Genomic DNA, 24,457 nt, shown 5'->3' with positions numbered 1-24,457 from the left:
CCGGTTCCCGCCTTTGGCCGCGCTGAGGGGAGAGCGAGGCAGCCACGCCCAGTCAGTTCCAGCCGGTCCCCCGTGCCCCCACAGCCCCCGCCAGGGCATTGTGACGCGGGGGCTCCTCGCACCCAAAGGCCATTGTGACACGGGCCCCCCCGAGGCGGCCGAGGGGGTATTTAAGGGGCGAGAGGAGCCCAGGGGCGCCCACTCCCCGGAGAGCAGCTCCCTCAGGAGGCAGCATCTCCCCGGAGTACTCGTGGAAGGTCTGAGGCCAAGGACGCCAAGGGATGCCCACGGGTGAGGAGGCGAACGCCCGCTCCCAGCCCGCCGAGGGGCTGCCGAGCCTGCGGAACCGGCGCCAGGTGAGGGGCGGGGCGGGGCGGGGCGGGCGAGCCGGGGGGCACGGGAGTGGGGAGCAGCAGCCGGCTGTGGAGGGGAGCAGTGCCGGGGGGTGGGTGGCGGGGAGCCCGGCTGCAGGAGCTCTGCCCGCCAGGACGCGGGGGCGAGTGCCGCACGCACTCAGCAGCCCCTCTCCTCGGCTCCTCTTGCAGGTGTGCACCGTGAGGTGCGGGGAGTCTGTGCCACACACCAGGGTGTCGCGGGAGGAGGCAGCACGTCAGCCAGCGTTGCTGCACCTCCCCAAGATAGCAGCGGCACCCGGGCACCCCGCACCCGCAGCTCGGCCCGCAGGAGCTGCCGGCGCCTGCCCCAAGCTGCCGCCTCTGCCGGCATCACCCTCGGCCCCGTCTGCGGGGGACAGGGGCACCGCCAGCGGGACCGCAGCCGGCCGGGACCTCGTCCCAGATGCTCGGGGCAGCAGCACCAGAGAGGGGAGCCAGAGAGCTGCCCCCAACAGACGAGCACTCCGTGTCGCCCACGTGGTGGAGACGGCCCGCTGCATCGTGGATGAGGTCCTGAACAGGCTGTTCGGTGCATGCCAGGGACCCAGCCAGCAGCCGGTGGCCAAGGAGGAGGAGAAGGGGCTGGAAGACATCACCATCCACAGCATATGGGTGAACCCCGCTGTCGCAGAGCTCCTGCAGGATCCCCACGCTGGACCCCTGACAGCAGGAGGGACAGACGGGACCCCCACGCTGGAACCCCCACAGCCCCCCAGGGGGGTGGCAGGAGAGGCAGCCGCTGACCTGCAGAGCGCGTCTCCTGCCCCGGAGGGTCCCACCGAGGCCCAACCGACCCCTCCTGCCGTGGCTGGAGCTGCCAAGGGAGAAGAACACCGCCGCACGCCTCGTGCTCCAACCACACAGATGGACGAAGAGGCTGCATCTCCCGTCCGCAGGCAGCAGGACCCCGCAGCACAGGCAGCAGAGAGCCAGCCTGCCCCGCAGAGCCCCACAGCCCTCGAGGCGGCTCTGCAGGCCACGGTCAAGTGCCTGGTGAGCGAGGTACTGCAAAAAGTCTTGGCTGGCAATCAGCGACCCGGCCAGCAGCCAGTGGACCAGCAGGACCGGCCCCGCTGCAGCGACGCCGCGACCCAAGTGACAACTGCTGCGGCACCTGCGGACACGGAGCGTGCCCCGGCCGCAGAGCCCCGGGACGAGGCCAGCGCAGCCCCTCGCGTCCCAGCGGCGCGCGAGGCCCGAGCACACGGGGCTTCTCCTGCGCTCGAAGCCCATCGCCCAGGAGAGGCCGCCGCTGCCCTCGTCTCCCCGGCCACACGCGAGGGTGAAGCGGCGTCACCCTCGCCTCCAGACCCTGCGGCAGGTGCTGGCGCACCCCACCTCTCCCCGGCCGCACGCGAGGGTGAAGCGGTGTCTCCCTCGCCTCCAGACCCTGCGGCAGGTGCTGGCACACCCCACCTCGCCCCGGCCGCACGCGAGGGTGAAGCGGTGTCTCCCTCGCCTCCAGACCCTGCGGCAGGTGCTGGCGCACCCCACCTCTCCCCGGACCTCACGCGACGGTGAAGCGGCGTCTCCCTCGCCTCCAGACCCTGCGGCAGGTGCTGGCACACCCCACCTCTCCCCGGCCGCACGCGAGGGTGAAGCGGTGTCTCCCTCGCCTCCAGACCCTGCGGCAGGTGCTGGCGCACCCCACCTCTCCCCGGCCGCACGCGAGGGTGAAGCGGTGTCTCCCTCGCCTCCAGACCCTGCGGCAGGTGCTGGCGCACCCCACCTCTCCCCAGGCCGCACGCGAGGGTGAAGCGGTGTCTCCCTCGCCTCCAGACCCTGCGGCAGGTGCTGGCACACCCCACCTCTCCCCAGCCGCACGCGAGGGTGAAGCGGTGTCTCCCTCGCCTCCAGACCCTGCGGCAGGTGCTGGCGCACCCCGCCTCGCCCCGGCCTCCGCCACCGCAGGAGCCGCCGCCCTCCCGCACGCCCCGGCTGCCCCGCCACGGCCCTCCCTCTTCAGGCGGGCGTTGCGGGCTCTGCGCAGGGCGCTGCGCTGCTCCTGCTTGGCGGGGCAGCCGGAGGAGCAGGAGCGCCCGGCCGCCAGCGCCCCCTGAGCCCGCCGCTCGGCTGCGGGCGCTTTGCCAGCCCAATAAATAAAGGTGACCGTGTTCCTTCCGCCAGCGCTCGTCTGCGCCTGTTGCATCGTCCCCAGGCCCTGCCCGTGCCGCCGGCGCTCCCGCTCCCCAGCCCCCGGGGCCTGCGCCGGCCTCTCTCCATGGTGCCCGTGTGTTGGGCCAGGTTCTGTCCTCAGGGTGTCCCCGCAGCGGCTGGGGCGAGCCCAGAGCTGGCAGCGGTGGCCGGCCAGCGGCCTGCCGGGGTCCCCTCCACCTCCCTTCCCACCCACCTCTCTCCTCTTCTCATCAGCGACTTAGATCATTTCAGGTCTATTGTAAAACTCTGGTTTACCCAGCGCTTGCTCCACACTGCATCACCCTCTTGGTCTCCCCAGGAACGGGCTGGAAGAGCACCGCTGTGAGCCCCGTTTCCCTCTATTCTCAGGACCCTCCTGTGCTCTCCCGGCAGCGAGTCAGCACCGTACACTGCTGGGGATTCCCTCCCGTGGCGCTGTGTGATCGAGGCTTTCCTTCCAGTCCTGCCCTTACGGGCCTTCCTGCTGCCCTTGGGCTCCTTTTCCAGCCTTGTCACCCAGCCTCCAGAAGCAACCGTGTGCCTTGTGCCCCTCGCGCTGAAGCTGTGGCCGAGCAAGGCTTTCCTTGCAGGGATTAAACCGGGTTTTGCATCCCTGGAGCAGCAGCTGATTTCCATCAGGCCGGACTATTTGCAGGTACCAGGCGGGCAGTGCCCTGCGGGGCTCTCAGCGCTTGCCGGCTCCGCTGGGGGCCAGTCCCTCCTCCTCCTCGCCTTTGCTGTGCTCCAGCACCACCTCGCTTCCAGCGCTGCAACGAGCCGAGCTGCTGCGGCCGAGGCAGGGGCGGGGAACGACCGAGTTGCTCAGCCGCGGTCGTTCTCCTTGCTGGATGTCCGCCGCTGCCTCGGATATCCAGGCTTTGTTTTTCAGGTTTTCTGCTCTCGCCAGCCAGCGCCTTGGGCCCTTTTCTACTCACTTTTGCCTCCATCTTTGCTCCTCCTTTACCCTTCTGCTGTGATCTTCGCCCGCACACACAAACACCCCCCCCCCCCATGGCTGCAGGGGCAGCTCTGCCTGTGCGCAGACCCCCCTGCCCCTCGCTGCCGCAGCTGCTGTGCTCGTCCGTGTCCCCCCAACCCCCCGACACTGCTACCGCTGCCTGGGTGCAGCACCCCCCCCCCCCAAAGCAGCCCCCAGCCCCCCCTGCGGCTGGACAATGCCAGCACAGAATTACAGCTGCTTTACAAACCAGTCTTGTGCCTGGGCGTGTATTTTTCACGCCCCCAGCACCCCCCCACCCCACGTGTGTGCCCCCGGCCAGCGCGAGCCCTGTAAAACGAGCAGGAAAAATGGCCAGAAGGAGGATCCTGGAATTAGAATCCCATATTACAATTGTCTTTATTTTGTAAACGAGTAGAGAAATGGGATCAAGTTCCTCGTGCAGATTTATATTTTTCCGCGCGTAGTAAAATGGATGGGCCAGTCGGGACATTAACCCCAAGTCCCTCATGGAGGGAATCGCCTCCGGACACCGAGTAGCGGGGAGAAAGGAGCCAGATCCTTGGCCACGTGCGAGCACTGGCACTGCTGTGGGATGGGTACTGGAACCTGTGTTCCCCAGTACACAGTTCACAGCTCCCCCCAGTAAGAGACAGACGGGGGACCCCCAGGCTGGCGGTACAGGTGGACACGCTGGCCGCCCCGCTGGGGCTCTGGGAATGAAACACCCAACGACAATTCACCTCCAAAATGGCTTTGCGAGGCAGACGACTGCCGTTAGCTCTGCTGTGATGACACCTGCGTGTTGTCTGTGGGGATCCTGACCTTCGGGAAGATAGCTGTCCCACTCGCCTCCACAGGGGCCCCGGGCAGTTGGCGGCTCAGAGAGATCAAACTGCTCCAGTCGCAAAAGCCCGTGGGGAACTGCGTGCTGGCCTACCCGGAGGGCGGTGGGAGAGGCTGTTGCGGGGGCCGGGACCGAGCCCCGCAGAGCCCGGGGGCACGGGGGAGCCGCGGGCCGGGGCCGCGCTGAGGGGAGGGGGGGGCACGGCCGGTTCCCGCCGCTTCCCGCCGCTGCCGGCCATGGGCGGGGCCGCGCTGAGGGGAGCGCGGGGCTGCCTCGCGCCGGGCGCAGCCGGTTCCCGCCTTTGGCCGCGCTGAGGGGAGAGCGAGGCAGCCACGCCCAGTCAGTTCCAGCCGGTCCCCCGTGCCCCCACAGCCCCCGCCAGGGCATTGTGACGCGGGGGCTCCTCGCACCCAAAGGCCATTGTGACACGGGCCCCCCCGAGGCGGCCGAGGGGGTATTTAAGGGGCGAGAGGAGCCCAGGGGCGCCCACTCCCCGGAGAGCAGCTCCCTCAGGAGGCAGCATCTCCCCGGAGTACTCGTGGAAGGTCTGAGGCCAAGGACGCCAAGGGATGCCCACGGGTGAGGAGGCGAACGCCCGCTCCCAGCCCGCCGAGGGGCTGCCGAGCCTGCGGAACCGGCGCCAGGTGAGGGGCGGGGCGGGGCGGGGCGGGCGAGCCGGGGGGCACGGGAGTGGGGAGCAGCAGCCGGCTGTGGAGGGGAGCAGTGCCGGGGGGTGGGTGGCGGGGAGCCCGGCTGCAGGAGCTCTGCCCGCCAGGACGCGGGGGCGAGTGCCGCACGCACTCAGCAGCCCCTCTCCTCGGCTCCTCTTGCAGGTGTGCACCGTGAGGTGCGGGGAGTCTGTGCCACACACCAGGGTGTCGCGGGAGGAGGCAGCACGTCAGCCAGCGTTGCTGCACCTCCCCAAGATAGCAGCGGCACCCGGGCACCCCGCACCCGCAGCTCGGCCCGCAGGAGCTGCCGGCGCCTGCCCCAAGCTGCCACCTCTGCCGACAGCACCCTCGGCCCAGTCTGCGGGGGACAGGGGCACCGCCAGCGGCACCGCAGCCGGCCGGGACCTTGTCCCAGATGCTCGGGGCCAGCGCTGTGTGCCGGGCAGCATCAGCAGAGAGGAGAGCTGGAGGGCTGCCCCGCACAGGCGCCGCACGATCCGTAGCAAAGATGTGGAGGACGCAGCTCACGCTGTCGTCCAACAGGTCCTGGACACGGTGTTCGGTGCAAGGCAGCACGGAACACGTGTCTCAGGGAACGCGACGGCAGCTGGAGCCGCCAAGGTGCAGGTGTCTCAGGGCGGCCAGGTCCCCACGGCTCGCCCTGCGCCTGGGCCCTGCGCACGGCGGGGCAGCAGCGGTGCTGCCGGCCAGGCCCCTGCGCCTGCTCCCCCGGGCAGGGCCGCGGGGCCAGGGCAGCTCCAGCAGCAGCAGCAGGACCAGGAACAGCGTTTCTCCCGGACGTGCGCGCGACAGGCCCTTGTCAAGCCCCAGCAGGTGAGTGCCAAGGACTGCGCCGTGGCTCGGCGGGGCTCGGCCCGGCGCCTCGCGAGTGAGGGCTGGGCAAGGCCAAGGCTGCAGCTGCAGCTGCCAAGGCTGCACCTGGCCAACAGCACGGCCGGGGCACCGGCAGCAGGAACAAGGGGGGTGTGGGCAGGCATGGCCGCAGGAGCTCTGCCAGCGCCCCCCAGGGCACTGGGGCTCGTGCCACAGGCACCCAACAGCCCCTCTCCTCAGCTCCTCTTGCAGGTGTACACCGTGAGGTGCGGGGAGTCTGTGCCACACACCAGGGTGTCGCGGGAGGAGGCAGCACGTCAGCCAGCGTTGCTGCACCTCCCCAAGATAGCAGCGGCACCCGGGCACCCCGCACCCGCAGCTCGGCCCGCAGGAGCTGCCGGCGCCTGCCCCAAGCTGCCACCTCTGCCGACAGCACCCTCGGCCCCGTCTGCGGGGGACAGGGGCACCGCCAGCGGGACCGCAGCCGGCCGGGACCTCGTCCCAGATGCTCGGGGCAGCAGCACCAGAGAGGGGAGCCAGAGAGCTGCCCCCAACAGACGAGCACTCCGTGTCGCCCACGTGGTGGAGACGGCCCGCTGCATTGTGGATGAGGTCCTGAACAGGCTGTTCGGTGCGTGCCAGGGACCCAGCCAGCAGCCGGTGGCCAAGGAGGAGGAGAAGGGGCTGGAAGACATCACCATCCACAGCATATGGGTGAACCCCGCTGTCGCAGAGCTCCTGCAGGATCCCCACGCTGGACCCCTGGCAGCAGGAGGGACAGACGGGACCCCCACGCTGGAACCCCCACAGCCCCCCAGGGGGGTGGCAGGAGAGGCAGCCGCTGACCTGCAGAGCGCGTCTCCTGCCCCGGAGGGTCCCACCGAGGCCCAACCGACCCCTCCTGCCGTGGCTGGAGCTGCCAAGGGAGAAGAACACCGCCGCACGCCTCGTGCTCCAACCACACAGGAGGACGAAGAGGCTGCATCTCCCGTCCGCAGGCAGCAGGACCCCGCAGCACAGGCAGCAGAGAGCCAGCCTGCCCCGCAGAGCCCCACAGCCCTCGAGGCGGCTCTGCAGGCCACGGTCAAGTGCCTGGTGAGCGAGGTACTGCAAAAAGTCTTGGCTGGCAATCAGCGACCCGGCCAGCAGCCAGTGGACCAGCAGGACCGGCCCCGCTGCAGCGACGCCGCGACCCAAGTGACAACTGCTGCGGCACCTGCGGACAAGGAGCGTGCCCCGGCCGCAGAGCCCCGGGACGAGGCCAGTGCAGCCCCTCGCGTCCCAGCGGCGCGCGTGGCCCGAGCACACGGGGCTTCTCCTGCGCCCGAAGCCCATCGCCCAGGAGAGGCCGCCGCTGCCCTGGTCTCCCCGGCCGCACGCGAGGGTGAAGCGGCGTCTCCCTCGCCTCCAGACCCTGCGGCAGGTGCTGGCGCACCCCACCTCTCCCCGGCCGCACGCGAGGGTGAAGCGGCGTCTCCCTCGCCTCCAGACCCTGCGGCAGGTGCTGGCACACCCCACCTCTCCCCGGCCGCACGCGAGGGTGAAGCGGTGTCTCCCTCGCCTCCAGACCCTGCGGCAGGTGCTGGCACACCCCACCTCTCCCCAGCCGCACGCGAGGGTGAAGCGGTGTCTCCCTCGCCTCCAGACCCTGCGGCAGGTGCTGGCACACCCCACCTCGCCCCGGCCGCACGCGAGGGTGAAGCGGTGTCTCCCTCGCCTCCAGACCCTGCAGCAGGTGCTGGTGCACCCCGCCTCGCCCCGGCCTCCGCCACCGCAGGAGCCGCCGCCCTCCCGCACGCCCCGGCTGCCCCGCCACGGCCCTCCCTCTTCAGGCGGGCGTTGCGGGCTCTGCGCAGGGCGCTGCGCTGCTCCTGCTTGGCGGGGCAGCCGGAGGAGCAGGAGCGCCCGGCCGCCAGCGCCCCCTGAGCCCGCCGCTCGGCTGCGGGCGCTTTGCCAGCCCAATAAATAAAGGTGACCGTGTTCCTTCCGCCAGCGCTCGTCTGCGCCTGTTGCATCGTCCCCAGGCCCTGCCCGTGCCGCCGGCGCTCCCGCTCCCCAGCCCCCGGGGCCTGCGCCGGCCTCTCTCCATGGTGCCCGTGTGTTGGGCCAGGTTCTGTCCTCAGGGTGTCCCCGCAGCGGCTGGGGCGAGCCCAGAGCTGGCAGCGGTGGCCGGCCAGCGGCCTGCCGGGGTCCCCTCCACCTCCCTTCCCACCCACCTCTCTCCTCTTCTCATCAGCGACTTAGATCATTTCAGGTCTATTGTAAAACTCTGGTTTACCCAGCGCTTGCTCCACACTGCATCACCCTCTTGGTCTCCCCAGGAACGGGCTGGAAGAGCACCGCTGTGAGCCCCGTTTCCCTCTATTCTCAGGACCCTCCTGTGCTCTCCCGGCAGCGAGTCAGCACCGTACACTGCTGGGGATTCCCTCCCGTGGCGCTGTGTGATCGAGGCTTTCCTTCCAGTCCTGCCCTTACGGGCCTTCCTGCTGCCCTTGGGCTCCTTTTCCAGCCTTGTCACCCAGCCTCCAGAAGCAACCGTGTGCCTTGTGCCCCTCGCGCTGAAGCTGTGGCCGAGCAAGGCTTTCCTTGCAGGGATTAAACCGGGTTTTGCATCCCTGGAGCAGCAGCTGATTTCCATCAGGCCGGAGTATTTGCAGGTACCAGGCGGGCAGTGCCCTGCGGGGCTCTCAGCGCTTGCCGGCTCCGCTGGGGGCCAGTCCCTCCTCCTCCTCGCCTTTGCTGTGCTCCAGCACCACCTCGCTTCCAGCGCTGCAACGAGCCGAGCTGCTGCGGCCAAGGCAGGGGCGGGGAACGACCGAGTTGCTCAGCCGCGGTCGTTCTCCTTGCTGGATGTCCGCCGCTGCCTTGGATATCCAGGCTTTGTTTTTCAGGTTTTCTGCTCTCGCCAGCCAGCGCCTTGGGCCCTTTTCTACTCACTTTTGCCTCCATCTTTGCTCCTCCTTTACCCTTCTGCTGTGATCTTCGCCCGCACACACAAACACCCCCCCCCCCCCATGGCTGCAGGGGCAGCTCTGCCTGTGCGCAGACCCCCCTGCCCCTCGCTGCCGCAGCTGCTGTGCTCGTCCGTGTCCCCCCCACCCCCCGTCACTGCTACCGCTGCCTGGGTGCAGCACCCCCCCCCCCCAAAGCAGCCCCCAGCCCCCCCTGCGGCTGGACAATGCCAGCACAGAATTACAGCTGCTTTACAAACCAGTCTTGTGCCTGGGCGTGTATTTTTCACGCCCCCAGCACCCCCCCACCCCACGTGTGTGCCCCCGGCCAGCGCGAGCCCTGTAAAACGAGCAGGAAAAATGGCCAGAAGGAGGATCCTGGAATTAGAATCCCATATTACAATTGTCTTTATTTTGTAAACGAGTAGAGAAATGGGATCAAGTTCCTCGTGCAGATTTATATTTTTCCGCGCGTAGTAAAATGGATGGGCCAGTCGGGACATTAACCCCAAGTCCCTCATGGAGGGAATCGCCTCCGGACACCGAGTAGCGGGGAGAAAGGAGCCAGATCCTTGGCCACGTGCGAGCACTGGCACTGCTGTGGGATGGGTACTGGAACCTGTGTTCCCCAGTACACAGTTCACAGCTCCCCCCAGTAAGAGACAGACGGGGGACCCCCAGGCTGGCGGTACAGGTGGACACGCTGGCCGCCCCGCTGGGGCTCTGGGAATGAAACACCCAACGACAATTCACCTCCAAAATGGCTTTGCGAGGCAGACGACTGCCGTTAGCTCTGCTGTGATGACACCTGCGTGTTGTCTGTGGGGATCCTGACCTTCGGGAAGATAGCTGTCCCACTCGCCTCCACAGGGGCCCCGGGCAGTTGGCGGCTCAGAGAGATCAAACTGCTCCAGTCGCAAAAGCCCGTGGGGAACTGCGTGCTGGCCTACCCGGAGGGCGGTGGGAGAGGCTGTTGCGGGGGCCGGGACCGAGCCCCGCAGAGCCCGGGGGCACGGGGGAGCCGCGGGCCGGGGCCGCGCTGAGGGGAGGGGGGGGCACGGCCGGTTCCCGCCGCTTCCCGCCGCTGCCGGCCATGGGCGGGGCCGCGCTGAGGGGAGCGCGGGGCTGCCTCGCGCCGGGCGCAGCCGGTTCCCGCCTTTGGCCGCGCTGAGGGGAGAGCGAGGCAGCCACGCCCAGTCAGTTCCAGCCGGTCCCCCGTGCCCCCACAGCCCCCGCCAGGGCATTGTGACGCGGGGGCTCCTCGCACCCAAAGGCCATTGTGACACGGGCCCCCCCGGCGGACCCTGCCAGCGCTGGGGAGCCCCAGTGTTAGCAGTGGCAATCGCGAAAGAACTGATCTACACCCAGCAGATAAGCAGGCACTTCTTTATTCCAGCGCTGGGGAACACAGGGTGTAACTCCGCTAAAGACATGTTCACTGACAGGTACAATGCACAGCATATTTATACACTTTTTCAGCAGAGTCATGGTTACAGAGTCATGGTTACAGAGTTATTTTAACTCAAGATCCATCATCAGTACCCATTGTTTTGATTCAGGGTCCATAACGATTCCTGTAGTGATTAAGGCAAACACCATACTATTTATCTGTTCCAAAGGGCCTCAACATACCATATATTGTCATAGCTGCTATAACTCCATTTTAAATCAAGGTCGTATTTTAAACTAAAATTGAAATTATATTCTAGGATTCAAACTATATTATTAAGGTATTTGCAACATTTCCCCCCTTTGAAAGTATTGATAATCATACTCAATTCTTTCACATATTCAAATTGTAGTCTCATTGAATGCCAAATTGTCATATGATGGTGGGGCTCATTGTCTTGCTTCTGCCTGTATGATCATTCGATTAAACTCTATTTTCCGGGCCAGTTCTCATCTCAAACAATGATAAATTAAACCAAGCGCTATGAACAGCAATGTCAAAATTAGTAAATTTGGCTGCTGCCAAAGGAGGTACCAGGTATCATTTTTTATGGGATCACGTGGATTTGGGAGAATTTCAGAGTTTTTCTGGGCTACTGTTTCAGAGTGTGTGCATCAGTTTGCTGTGACTGGGAGGTATGATACAGAATGCATCATGAACAAGACAAAGCATTCTGGTGCTGCTCTTTAAAAATCCTTTGGGTGCTCTTCGGTTAAGATCAAACAGATTCCTGAGTAAAAGTTGTTACAGTAAGGAAGCAGTGTGAGGTTTGGGACCATGGGGCGTTTATTAAACTTCTTTGGAAGCACCTTCCTTCCAAACACCGAATGGATATTGGTACAGTTGATGGTAAAACGGTGTAACCCCTCACCTTTGAGAGTGTTCAGTGGCGATTCCTGCGGTTTCCGAGTTGAAAACCTTATCTTTTTGCTAGTCACACGTTTCTTATGTAACAAACCTTCTGCTGTTTTTTAAAAGTCTTTGAACTTCAGCTCAACAGGTATTTTCAGTGGTTTTCTAAAGATACTTTGGAATATTGCAGATTTAATAGAGGAAAAGTTTTCATAGAATTCTGTGCTAAGGTGCTTCCCCAGCCCTCTCTACGTTTTCTATGGAGCTGTTCAAAACTCTTCTGACTGATTTAAGTCAAGTAAATACTACACACTTGTATAGCAGCTGTAACTATGGCTGCATTGTTAACTGCGATGTCAGTGCTGGTGATGCCATGTTCCATGAAAGGGCCAGCTCGTGTTTGGCCTTGGATTGCCTGTGGCAGATGCCTTAGGAAGAAGACTGCAGCATGTATGTCACTGTGCAGGAATCCTCTGACACACTGAGGTGAGGCAATAGCTGAAAAATCCACAGGAGAGAGTCAGTTCTGTGCATTTCTAGGATTTGTGATGTCCCGTGACAAGGAGTTCCAAAGCTCAGAAATGCATTGCTTGTTATTTCAATAGCATCACAGTCAAGTCTGCTGTAGGGTGGTAGTGATTAGCTACTTCACTATATTTGTCAACCCTTCTGTTATTTCAGAAGTGAATTCCTTAAGTAGGATCTGCAAATACTTGAAAGGTTTATGCTTCAGCTGTTTTTAAACCACCTGACAGTGTGTGGGGGTATGAATTTGAAGGTTAATTAACTAGTTTTCAACTCTGTCTCAAAGGGATGAGGCTGGCTTTTTGTGGATCATTTTTCAGAGGCTTATGAGCGACAAGGGGAACACTTCCATTTGAGCTGAAAGTCCTCACTGCTTCAGTGATAGCATTCAGGAGCTGGCTATTTAATAGAGCTTCCCAGGGGGAAGCTAGAGGTAGATGGTAACTATTCCTTTACGTGGCTTCTTTCAAAAATTATTCTGATTCTGAGAGTACAGCATATCTCTGTGTTGCACAACACATGGACCTGAACGTTACTTTTACTGTACAAAATAGATACCTACCAGCCCAGAAGTCTCGTGTCAACCATTTGTACAGAAACCAAAAATTACCTTATGATGAGACTGCTTTCACTTTTTTAACACACTGACTCCTCTTAACTATAAAATACTACATTATATTACTAGAAGTCTGTTCAAGTTTATTTATGTCTTTTTGTAACTCTTGTGCACTAGGGCTACAGAAAACCAACTTGCTCCCTGAGGAATGGCACCGATATAAAGGGGATGCTTATCTCCAGTGAGCTCGATGTAACTAAATGCCACACTGTACAATGTTCCAGTAGTGTCAGCTGTTAAAAGAAATTGTATTTTGAAAGGGTTTAGTGAACAGAGGCCTCTTTAGCATCAGTTTGCCTCTATGCAAACCCAAGAGATTTCAACTAAGACCAGAGCTTTTTTGGTTTTTTTTTTTCACCCCTCTAGAAATGCAAAGGAAAGCTAATTTAGTTACATTTGCACAGTTCTGCTTTGCTTTCTTTTCCCTTCTTTTTGAGTAAAGCATGCTTGGATCAACTGGACTCAATAACTTCAATATTGATTAAAAATTATTAGCTGTTCTGTAGGTACCACTAACACTTGATAGCTTACATAACAGAGTGGGATAGTAGGAGCTACTTCCTAAAGAATACTGAGTAGTTTTTTTCATTATGAATTGTAATTTAGAAAACATTAATAAGGGAAATTTAGAAAGAAAGTGCTTTTTAATTGGACAACTTTTTAAAGGAAAAACTGTTTTCATGCAGCGTCCTAATTTTGTTGAAATACATGAAGTGGTTATCCTCACCTCATCTGTACGCTTATTTGTCATCTGGAGTTTACTGTTTGGGAGTAAGACCTTCAGCTAATCACTTAGAAGCATGTATTTCATGTTTTTGTCTAATTTGGAGCCACAAGGGCAACTGCAGCAAATACCACTGATACATCTGTCACAGTGCAGAACCCATCTACTAACAACGTCGTTGCATCTGTGGGTTTGGAGCCTCATGGCAGAATACAGAAATCTTCGGTAATTGCAGGCATTTTTAGAAAGGGAGACCGACCTATTTTGCAAAATTACCATGAAATATCCCGCCAGGAAGGCAATGTACTTTCTTTGAATACTGTCTGGAACTACTTGCAGTAAGAGTCCCTTCTGCCTCTTCCACCTTCAGTCAGTGAGGAAGAGGTCCAAGTATGTAACACAGGAAGAGTCACTAGTGTGCTACCCTGAAAGTCATCAGTTCTGCTCAGCTGGCTTGCTACCTTATTTTTATACAACTGCGTTGATATCTGCTGCAGTTATTACAGGATTCATAACTTGTCTAAGTTGAATTGTAGAAGCAGCGACGTGTAGTGCTTGCTTCTGATAGTATAATGTTGCTTTAAACATTTAAATACAGCTTTTAACATTTAAATTACTGCTGTTATGGAAAATCTTTCATCTTCTGTAGAGCTAACAGAAAAATTGTCAGATTCTGCAGTACTTGCCTGTAACAAGATGAACAGGTCATAAGCCAGTAATGGGAAAACAACAGTGGCTGAGTGTGTTGTCTGGATTTTCTAGGAGTTAGGCTTTAGTGCCCACTGGAGTCCATTTACCCTTCCACTGGAGTATAACTACTTCTATTGGTGGCAGATGGAATGTTTTAAGTATACCCCTTCTAATCTTTGGCAACTGCTTCTTAGATTGATAAAAACATAACTATTCATAAGGATGGGTGTTTGAAGACTCTGCTGTAAACAATGTTGACATTGCTGAGAATGAGAGCTGGTGCATGACTCTGGCCATGGATGGACACTTCTCCATGGCAAGTTTAGAACCCCTGTTTGCTTTTTGTGAATGATCCACTTCGACTGTGGGCTTTCAGAGAACCATGCAGCTGAAGACCTAATAAACAGAGATCATGTACAACTTTAGGACTTTTGAAAGGTATTAAAACTAAGTTCCAAATACATCTCCTTTAGCTTAAAACTAAAATGCTTTTCTTTGTTGGTGTTTTGTTTTTTTTTTTTTATTCTAATATCAACTGTGTTACGTATGACTTAGGCAAGTTTGAGACAAGTGCCTGGCCATCCAAAAGGGGCAAATTTTATGCTTTCACATTTGCTGCATTGCAGGCAACTACTGTATTCCTTGATATTTCATGAAGTGTTCAAGTCTACAAAGTTCTTCTGCTGATTTCAATATTTTTTTTGTTAATACATCAGTCAAAACTCAGCTTGCATTTAAAGATACTGGGGTTGGATTTTTGGGGGCGGGGGAGGGAGCAGGTTTCAGTAGGAACCATTCCTGTCTTGCTTAAAAACCAGTTAATTCAGTTTAGTGCCTTTCAGTTGCCTCTTGTACCACTTGTAAGTGGTAGGAGGCTGCTCAGCTACTCAACAAGCTAAAAGACCCCTCCTGTCCTCTGACAGTCACCCATGTACTTGCTACCTTAACCCTTGCAGCTTCCATTAACTTTTGCAGCTTCACTCCTATCTTGTTAGTGTATTTTTATGTGGGAAATGCTGACAACTCTGCAAGGAGTCCCAAACCACTGCGATGAAATTAATCCAGCATCATTTGTCTTGACGGAGCTAGTTTTCAGGACGTGCACCTAACCCCCTGCTCTCTGTGCCACCCTTTCCAGGTGGAGGTGATACTTGGCATCAAAACAAAGTTAAGTTAACAGGGAGTGCTTAAAAAAAAAGCTGCTCTGGGGCACAAAAGTTAACTTTTTCTCTCCTGTAGTCTCTGAACAAACTCCCTTTCGCCTGACTAGACTAGAGCTTGTGTGTGCCATGAGGTAAAAAACCTAAATCTCTGCTGGTAAAGTTGAAATAAGTAAGGTTCATTGGTTGACTGTAACACTGGTGTACACATGTGCAACTAGTCTTGTCTGCAGTAGACTTTCATTCTGCAGCCACATCAGCTTGCTGTGGGTGATTGCTAGTCCCAGAGTTTCAGGAGCTGCACCTCATCCCGCTGTCAGAGACCCAGGAGCAGGAATGTGACCTATCTGCCACCACTCTGACAGTCTCGCAGGCGGTGACGCTGTTGTCCACCTGTTCAGAGGAGTTCCTGGCTGCAGAGCCCATCCCAACAGCAGTGTAGAAGCGCATCAGTGGGTATGTGGGTGTTTCACTTTGGTCTTGTGCAACAGTGAGTTTTGATTCTGGGCTGTCTGGGGTGCTTTCTTGTATTCAGTCGTTTTCCTGTTAGGTGTGATAAAGTGGCTTCCTTTTCAGAAACTAGTGTTTTTTCTGTGGTCTTCTTCTGAAGAGGGGGACCAGTGCCCTGTAGGCTGTGCTGTGATTTGGGGGCTCTGGAACTGGTTCACTGCTGTGATGCCACACCTGACAAGGACAAGTTATTCTGCCTTCACATCCTTCTTGTACTGAAAAATCTGGAATTTCTTTGGGCCTTTAGGAGCCCTTTGAGGAGGGAGAAAAAGGATTGTAAACTAAAGTGTAGAACCATCACTCTTTTCAGAGCGATAGCTTCTCACAGGTCTATTCAGCACCATAAGTTATTTTTTGCAAGGATTTGACAGCACGAGCCAGATGACTTCTACACCTGGTGCATCGAAGGATGCTGTGTAGTAGGACATGTTAGTCAAATTCACAGTGATTCATTTTACCAATGTGGGGATTAAATTTTTATTAGCCATGTATAGTTCTATATAAACAGACATGCCAGGTGTTAGATTAGCGGAGTTTTAACTTTAGTTTAGAATAATCATCTGGCGTTTGGCCCATAATACAGATTAGTATTAAAGTGAAAATGGGAATATTAGCTTAAAGAGTGGTTTCAGCTTGCGATGCACTTACTACACTATGTTGTTATTGTACAATACAGGTATCCTGAGAAAATTCAGGCCTCATTTCACCGAGCCCAGTGCTACCTTCCAGCAGGCATTGTGGCAGTGCTGAGGCAGCGCCCTTCGTTGGTGGCTGCAGCAGTCCAGGCCTTTCACCTGCGAGAGCCTGTGGATTTATGAGCGTGTGGCTCTTTTCAGACTTTCCCTCCAGACGAGCGTGTGGTGACTATAGTAAGTGATCCTTCTGATGAAACTTGTCACTGAATTAGGTTCTGTAAGTGACGAAGGTTCTGTGGTCAAGTGATACAACTATGTGGACTTAATTGTTAAAATAGAATGTTTTCTGATTTATTTTTTAATTTTGACACTAGACATGCATTTCCAGTTCTTTCTGTTAAATAGCTTTTCTGCCTTCAGATTGGCATAGCTAGGCTTTCAAATGGCTAATCAGAAGTGCTTCTGAAATTGGAGGTTACTGTTAGTAGCTCCTCTGCTGGAACGCTCGCTAAGGAAATTCATCTAGTTCTGTGATCAGAGCAGTCTGACAGCACTGCCAGCCAACACCAGGAGTTGCTCCTAACTACCCCTAGGTGTTCATTCCAAGGCTTTTCCCCTTCTCAGCCGTGCTTACGCAGCTCTGTGAAAGCTACTTTAGGAAGTGGTTTATGTTCCTTGTCCAAGCAGTGTTGTATTGGATATGTTTGCATAACAGAGTTATACCGCTAGGCTCCTGAAAATAAGTTTGGGAGTCAAATTGTAGATTTCTTGACTGTTTTTGAAATTTCGGCTTTGGTTTTGTTAATTGAAAAGAGCCCTTACATTTTTCAAAATATACCATGGTGGCCTGAATACTGAGGATCTTTTTAAATGTCTTTAAACTGAATGAAGTTCGTGTTTATTTAGAGATGTCAACTTGGAATATACTTCATTAGATCTGAAAAGCAACATATCTTAAGCAAACGTATCGAAGATGTATTTTGATTACAATCTCAGGTATATGGGTGATTTAAAACAAAATTCAGAGAAAGCTGGTGGAAAGTTGATGCCTGTACACAGCACAGTCACACTGCAGCAAGTTATTTTCTTTTGCTGGGGCTTTTTCAGGTTACTTTCACAGTGTGTTTCTATGCACAGCTGGTGCAGCAGAAGTTTGTTCTGGATAGACGCAGTGGATACACCCTGCCCCTCCCATCTCACCCTCAATACAAAGCCTATGAACTGGGCATGAAGCTGGTAATTACTTCTTATGCATTTTGTACTTAGTCTTTAGTTTGCTTGTTTACCTATGTCCAAGAAATTACTCTGCTTGTAAGTTGCCTGCTTGCACAGAATAATGCGAGCAAATTCAGTTACCATTTTTCTGGAAGTATTGTGGGAGCTTTCTTTTACAGGCTAGAGCACTCTTGTACTTACATAGATTACAAGTACAGGTCAAGCCTTCAAGCTTGTATGAGGAGTAGCTTGTGCACTACAGACCTGTCTTCTAGGTTGCTTTTCCCATGTAGAGAAACTTTGCGAAGTCAGAATGAACCATTATTGTTGCAGAAAGACAGATTTCAACTTCTAAAGCAAGATACTGCTCCCTGACATATAATTGGGTTTGGCACCTACTTCTCTCAAGGGGCAGTATCAGGAGCTCGATGGCAGTCAGTTCTTTACGCGGTCATTTAAAGGTGCACTTAAATTTGACACATCTGGAGAGTCTCATGTTGTTGCATCTCTTATACAGGCCCATGGCTTTGAAATCTTGTGCTCCAAGTGCAGTAAAGTATCTCCTGATTCCAAGAGAAATGTGTTAAGCGGTCCCCTGTGGGCGAGATTCCTCAGCAACCTGAAGGAAAAGAATTATTTCAAGGTGTAGTTGTGTGTGTGTGTTTGTCTTTTAAACATGCCAGGAAAAACATGTTTTAGCTCTTGAACTTGTGTAAGTAGTTACAACAGGGCAAGAAATCTGTTGCTTCTGTCTGTGGGAAATTAATGGATGTCTCTACAGGAGATCTGTGCAGTTTGTTCCCCTTTGAAATGAGTTAATTTCTTTTGGAAATTGAAAAGGCAGGATTTGAGGATGAATTTATTCATCTAAAGAAAGTGGAAATACACTCGAATAAAGAAAACCACAGTGTGGCTGTGTTCAGTATAACTGTTTTAACTGTTTTACATTTCATTTGCATGCATTTAGAATTAAATATTCTTGAATATCTATACTTAACACCCATCGATACATTTGGGGCCATGTAAGTGTATTTTTTGTTTGTGTGGGGGTTTTTGTTTTGTTTTTTTTAAAAGATGCCTTTAACTGCTTCTTTGAAGTTTACAAATTGGTCATAAATTGACTACTTATTTGAAGGTTATAGAATGGGACAACTCGGGATGCTTAGGTTAATATCTGGTAAATATAAGAGAAGGGGGATATGCTTACAGTACTGCAATGCCACTTGTATGGGTAGTTCCCCAAAACCAAGAGATTCATTCACAATCCTTGCACAATTGTAACTTGGGCATGGTAAATACACCGTGTTGTAAGGATCAGTAATTTCTTCGATTGTTTTTAGTGTACACCATATGATATTGTAGCACAAGACTTCAATTCATATTTGACAGTGAAAACACCTTACGCCCCTTTCCTATATTCTGTTCCAAGCATACATGGCACAGCAGTATTACTTGTTTGGATTTTTCTCAGAACTAAATTTCTGTCTGACAAATAGTCATTGTTACAAAGCATGTCTGTGGAAAGGAAGGGGAGGGAGAATTCTTTAGATTCATACTTGTGGCTTGCATTAAATAGGGAGAAATGGAAGGATCTGCTAAATACTTGGAAGTGCTGCACAGGGCAGAAGTTTACTTCCAACAGTCTGTTACCAAGCCAGAAAGGTAAGAGCTCCTTGAAATTCATGAGTAACCATACACAGTACCTGCAAGTACTTCAATTTACCTTTTTTAATACTTGTTACAAAAAACCTGAACCCTTTTCTCCACTGTACACTTAACATAGGTGCTGTGGCTAAGGCATAGGGGTATTAATTCCTCTAGAATACTCTACTAGTAGAAGTTACTGCTTGAGTAACTATTTATCTTGGTTTTGTAAAATGCTAAGCTATTCCAAGTGGGTTAAGAGGTGACTGAAAAGCATCATTTGGCTGGTTGGTTGTAGAAAGTGTTTAAAAGCTTAATTGAAAATCAGTCTTAGTGAATAAGAAATACGGAGTAATCTGTCTCCATTACTTACGAGAGGCAGCTGGCTGTAGATTTCTCCAAAAGATCATATCCAAAAAATAAATCATTACAAAAATATCTGAGGGTTTGCCAACTCATAATATCTTGACTGTTAGTTGCTTGAATTTCCAGTCTTGTGCTGTTTGGGATCTGGCAGTCGTAATGTTTACCAAAGCAAAATAAATATAAATAACAAAAGAAGCATGAGAAATTTGCTTTGGAGCCATCAACAAGGAATAACAGTAACTGAGCGTGTCAGGTTTGGGTAATACTATTGGTGTAGTATTCTGGTACTTCCCCCAGATTCACTTACCTTTTTGATGTCTTTGCACAGAAGGAATCGTGAGGAATTGGAGTGAAAACTTTCGTGTAGTGTCTGTGATGCCACTGGTATTGTAATGCTAGTAAAAATCCATTTCAGTAAATGGAATTTTTTTCTTCTAGCTCTTTTGAAGTGAGCCCAGGTGATGAAATCTTGCTACAGACAACAACTGTTGTTTTGAAGGAATTTGAGAGAGAAGCAGCTTGTGTTCCTCCAGAGGATGGTGAGCCGGATGGGGGGTGGACTGTTCCTATCACAAATGAGTATTTGTTGGGGAAGAGGGTGAATGTTCACAGCACTGTACCAGTCTCTTTATCGATTTAGTCTCCTACCATGTGACTGCTGGAGGTGTTATTCATGGGCCATCATTTAAGATGAAGGCAACCAGTTCGTTTGTATAAGCTCGGGGCTGTGAACTGGTGAAATACGCAGTCCAGTTTGTGGTTTGATACCACTAGATTGATAACACCATGCACACTTATACCAGATCAAGTCCTTTGTGTCAACTGGATACCAGACAGGAGGCATTTAAACATTTAAGAATAATAATAAATCAATTCCAGTACTGACAGTACAAAGTTAATTACTATCTGGTCTCCTCTGATGGCCAATACAAGACCAGCATAAACTTCATATAATAGGTTCTTTTCACTCATGTCACAGGAATGCAGTTGTTGCCAGCGTGTAGCACAGATCACATCTGTATTTCTGAATGATCCCTTAGCATGCAAATCCAACATTCAGCATTAATGATTGTAGTGGATGGTCTCCCTTTATAGTGTAAGCCTTTTCTTCGTTCATTTAGTGGCAGAAGGTTTACCTGTGGCTACAACAATTTCTGCTAGTTTGAAGCTGCATGTAAAGCAGAGTTTTAAAGTAGTAAAATGAAATCCGAACACTCTTCTCAGCCTCTTTCTGCCTTATACCCCGTGTTATTTTGTATCAGCACGAAAACTTAACAGTGCAAAAACAAGCTACAAAATGCTAGCAGTACTCTCAGCCATCTGGATTGGGTTTTGTGGCCATTGTGGGCTGACAGATTTGTGCCGAATAACAAATATGTCCTATATGCTTTCAGATGACAGTTGGCTGGAGATTACAGCAGATGATCTAGATCAGATGCTGAAGGAGGCAAGAAATGAGTCCCTTCCTTCCTCAAATGAGGAAGAGCAGAAATACGACTTGGAAGCAGTTGCTGAAAGTATGAAGGCTTTTGTATCCAAAGTCTCACCACATGAAGGAGCAGAAATGCCACGGCAGTAGTATTTTTAAGTTTGGTGTGTGGTGTAGAATGTGTTTTCATTCTGCTGTAGCCCTTTGGTTGATTCTGTAATGCGCAGAATCAACGTTTGAAAGCGTTCTGCGTAGCAGAGGCCTGAAACAAACCCCTGTTACCAGTGAATATGTAGTTGCTTTTAAACCAGTTTGGTCACCACTCTGACAGTGGTGCAGGTAAAAATGCTGGAAGCTGTGTTATTTTCCAGCACTCTTACTTAGGTTGGTTTTGTGGTTTTTAAAATTTTAACCCTTTTAAATTGAAGGCTTGGTGTTGTTCATTACGATAGCTCTTAGCACTGTTATTAAAATGCACATCTCAAGTTCATTTGTGCTGAAATTTTTCTGCCATGAAGGACTGTTCAGACTAAGATTCTACTGATGAAGCTGTGAAGAAATAAAAATGAAACTTAAGTTGGGGGAACCTGTGAATTAAGACTATTGATTTTTGTGGTACAGTTGAATTTAGATTTCCTGTAGATTAGTATTTTGAATATACTAGGCCTGCTTTTCCACACCTAAAGCACATACTGTACACCTAGAAGCAGGAGCAGAGAATGAAATCACTGTGGATCCCTGTCATTGTTCCCAACAGTGAGAGTGCTAACTGAAGATACCTAACTAGTTAGGCAACAGCAGAATGGCGCTAGATTAAGTGCTGGAGTTAAGAAAGTGTGTGTGACTGTGGTGTGGACAGGCCTTTAATTTTAAAAACCAAAGGGTGAGGTAGGAGCATATTGTCCAAGTTCTTTTTAGTAGCTTTAATATTGAGAAAATAATGCTGTGTAGACTGTATCAAGCGTATAAGGGTCTACTCAATTTATACTCTTAATTGTTTGATCCTTTTTAATTACTGTTAGTGTCAATGTCTGAGTTATAATGTGGACTTTTTTCAGTTATTTAAAAAATAAAGGAACAAAAAAAAAAAAAAAAAAAAAAGAGGGCAAACCACTGAGCCTTAAAAGAGACTAGAATGAAGCCTGCGGTGTTCTTTCTAGGCAGGAGACCTCCAAGATTCTCAGCTTTTTAAATCTCTGTCTGAGGTGTAACACCACCACTTTGTTCCAGAAAGATTCAGGCATGTTTATTTTGGTTCCCTTCAGTGCAATTTTTATTTGACCACAACAAACAGTTAAAGTTGTTGGGTTTATTTTCTCTTTCATGCCAGGAACTCCTCCAGTTGCTGTTTCGCTCCGAGTTCATACAGTCCTCAGACTTCTAAGCACTTCCAAGACCATCAGTTCAAATGTTCCAACTTCAGTCTGGGCTCGAGAGAAATCTGTATGCCGTATGGGTTATGTCTGTGTCAGCTTATGCAAGCCTAAAAGCTTTATTTATTTAAAATTTTTTTTAGATATCAGGTCACCTGTTGAATCCCATGTTACCTTTGATGTAGATTCTTTTACAAAAGCGTTAGACAGAGTTTTAGGTGAGATTGCTTCTTTGTTTCTTTTGTCAGAATATCTCATGGTTATTTGGCTTTCCTGGGTCATCCATCCGTCACCCATGGTCGCTGTGCTGATTTGTTTGCTATCTGTACTGACACAAAATAATATATATGTAGGGGCAGACTCAGAAGAGCTGGATTCTGATGATCTGGATGAAGAGGAGGAGTTTGATTTCTTGAATGAGGATGATGAAGACTTAGATGTGGAAGATCAAAGGCAAGACCAGAAGGTGCCGCCTGATGAGCTTATAGGCAGTCGCTAAATGTGCTGCAGCTGCACCATGCTGTATTTTTTTTTGGGGGGGGGGGGGGCGTGTGGGAAGAAAACCAACTTAGGGAGGCTTTAACTTGCACATTGTTTCCAAGACTTAGTTTCATTTCCCTGTTTTACCCTGTGTCACTAGTAAGGCAAGCAGCTGCAGCTTGACTATTTGAGTTCCTGTAGAAGATCACTCCCATAGGAAAGGGAGCCAGGACTCAGTAACCCTCTATGTCCTTCTCTTGGAACTTTATCTGTATAATGGAAAGTGATGATTTTTAACTGGCGTGCGCATTTGGTGACTAAATTCCTGTCTGTCAAGACAGTGTGGAAAAGTAATGAATATTGCAATTAGTTCTTAAAAATCACATGAACATGTAAGTGAATTGTGTATAAATATCATAAACTCCACTATGGTGGTGCGCATATTAGGAGAAATGATCCCCTAGGCGTCTGACAGGTGGAATAAAGAATACCTGCTTAATAGCTATTTTGGCTTTTGAGACTGAATTTCGGCTTCATTTTGGCGACCCAGATGGGACAATCTCTGCCTGGCTGCTTCACTCGTTGAGAGGATGACTCCCTGGGGTACCCCCGGAGATTTCTCTTGGAGGGACTCCTCGTCCCATCCGGATCACTTCAGGTGCAGACAAGGACTACTTGAGCAATAAGGCTTGGTGGTTTTTTTTTTTGTTTTTTTTTTTTTTCTGGTTTTCTGGTATTGGGACCAGTCTTCTGGACAAAAGAGCCATAAGTTGTGAGGAGATGTCCCACACTGAGCTGGGTGTTTCGGGTAACTAGACCCGAATACACTTCTGGTTATTTGGTGTTTGTTTTATTCTGTATTGGCTGTGGTTTTGGTATTTGGATTTGGAATATGGATATAAGGACGTGAGCTGAGAAATGATTATAAGTTTGGTAATACGAACTTTCATGTGTCTTGAATTAGGAACGGGTGGAGATAACAGTAAATATAATTGTTTGTTGTTTTGTGCCAGTGCTTTAAATCTTTATCCTATCCTCCCTGCTTGTGTTAAAATCCCCCCCACTATTATTTCCAGTTGATTTATATCGGTCATTAGATTCATAAAATGGGTAGAAATCAGAGCGGCAGCATTCTAAAGAAAAGTCCCTTAGGGTGTATTCTGGCACATGGGAAAGAAATAGAGGAACCATTGGGAGGTAGTGGAAATAAGAAAACTCTAATTAAATATTGTAATCAGTGGTGGCCCCTATATAAACTGGAAGATTGGGAAAAATGGCCTTTTAATTTATAATTTAAATTATAATACCCTCCTGCAATTAATGTTGTTTTTATGAAGGGAAAAGAAATGGGATGAAGTGATGCATGCTGATATGTTTTTCACTCTGTGAAGCTGTTATAAATTGAGACCACAATGGATCATAATCCAATTATAATTTTATTAATTATAGCAAGTAGAATATGAGCAAAGACAGCGCTGGACGGCAGGGGAGTCTGCGCTCCGCCAACTGCCGTACTGATCAGTTCAAACAGTTCCTTTTTATACATTTTTACATCCGTGGTTGTCTTTGATCAGTACCTCTTCTGCTTGCACAAGCGGTATCTGGTTTGTGTAAGCAATTGCGGTTATCTTATCTCACGCAGTCATCTTGTCTCACAGGTTATCTTGTCTCACAGGTTATCTTGTCTCACACAAGCGGTGTCTGGCAGCTATTTGCATAAGCAGTTTTTTTGTCTTTTGCCGCCTAACCTTTACATTGAGCTTAACATAAATTTCAATAAACAATACCCTTAGTTCATAGTTTCTTACAAAGCCACCCAGAGTGGCAGAAGGATTGTGGAATTAATATTGCACCTCAGGACTCTCTTGTTTTGTCCTTGGAAAAGGCACAAAAACCTGAGACACAGGAACAAGCAAAGCTAAGGAGGTGATGTTCTGCATGTAGTACTGGGCAGTGATGGCTGAAAGTTGTCAGACGAGCCGGGGGAGGTGGAGGA

The 24,457-nt window shown here is 52.2% G+C and overlaps 2 protein-coding genes and 1 pseudogene across 3 annotated transcripts; all 3 read left to right on the top strand.

The window, feature by feature from the left end:
- The first annotated feature begins 14 nt into the window (after positions 1-14).
- On the top strand, positions 15-2,086 carry LOC122154841 (skin secretory protein xP2-like). The gene has a single exon (XM_042807305.1). The coding sequence runs from the start codon at positions 282-284 to the stop codon at positions 1,914-1,916; it is 1,635 nt and encodes a 544-aa protein (XP_042663239.1). The 5' UTR covers positions 15-281; the 3' UTR covers positions 1,917-2,086.
- Positions 2,087-3,884: 1,798 nt separating this feature from the next.
- LOC122154854 (mediator of DNA damage checkpoint protein 1-like) lies at positions 3,885-8,038 on the top strand. Of its 2 annotated transcripts, none has more exons than XM_042807542.1 (2): positions 3,885-5,841; positions 6,094-8,038. In XM_042807542.1, exons 1-2 carry the CDS (start codon positions 4,906-4,908, stop codon positions 7,765-7,767), a joined length of 2,610 nt encoding a protein of 869 aa, XP_042663476.1. In that variant the 5' UTR covers positions 3,885-4,905; the 3' UTR covers positions 7,768-8,038. The 2 variants fall into 2 exon arrangements, with proteins under 2 accessions (XP_042663476.1, XP_042663475.1); XM_042807541.1 differs by having other exon boundaries at positions 6,082-8,038.
- Positions 8,039-14,826: 6,788 nt separating this feature from the next.
- On the top strand, positions 14,827-22,480 carry LOC116964801 (annotated as a pseudogene).
- Positions 22,481-24,457: the final 1,977 nt, after the last annotated feature.

The sequence above is a fragment of the Tyto alba genome, unplaced genomic scaffold (assembly GCF_018691265.1).
Source record: "Tyto alba isolate M040663 unplaced genomic scaffold, T.alba_DEE_v4.0 Super-Scaffold_5, whole genome shotgun sequence".
In the NCBI taxonomy this organism is placed as follows: Eukaryota; Metazoa; Chordata; class Aves; order Strigiformes; family Tytonidae; genus Tyto; species Tyto alba.
This window is presented reverse-complemented; position numbering and strand designations above follow the sequence as displayed.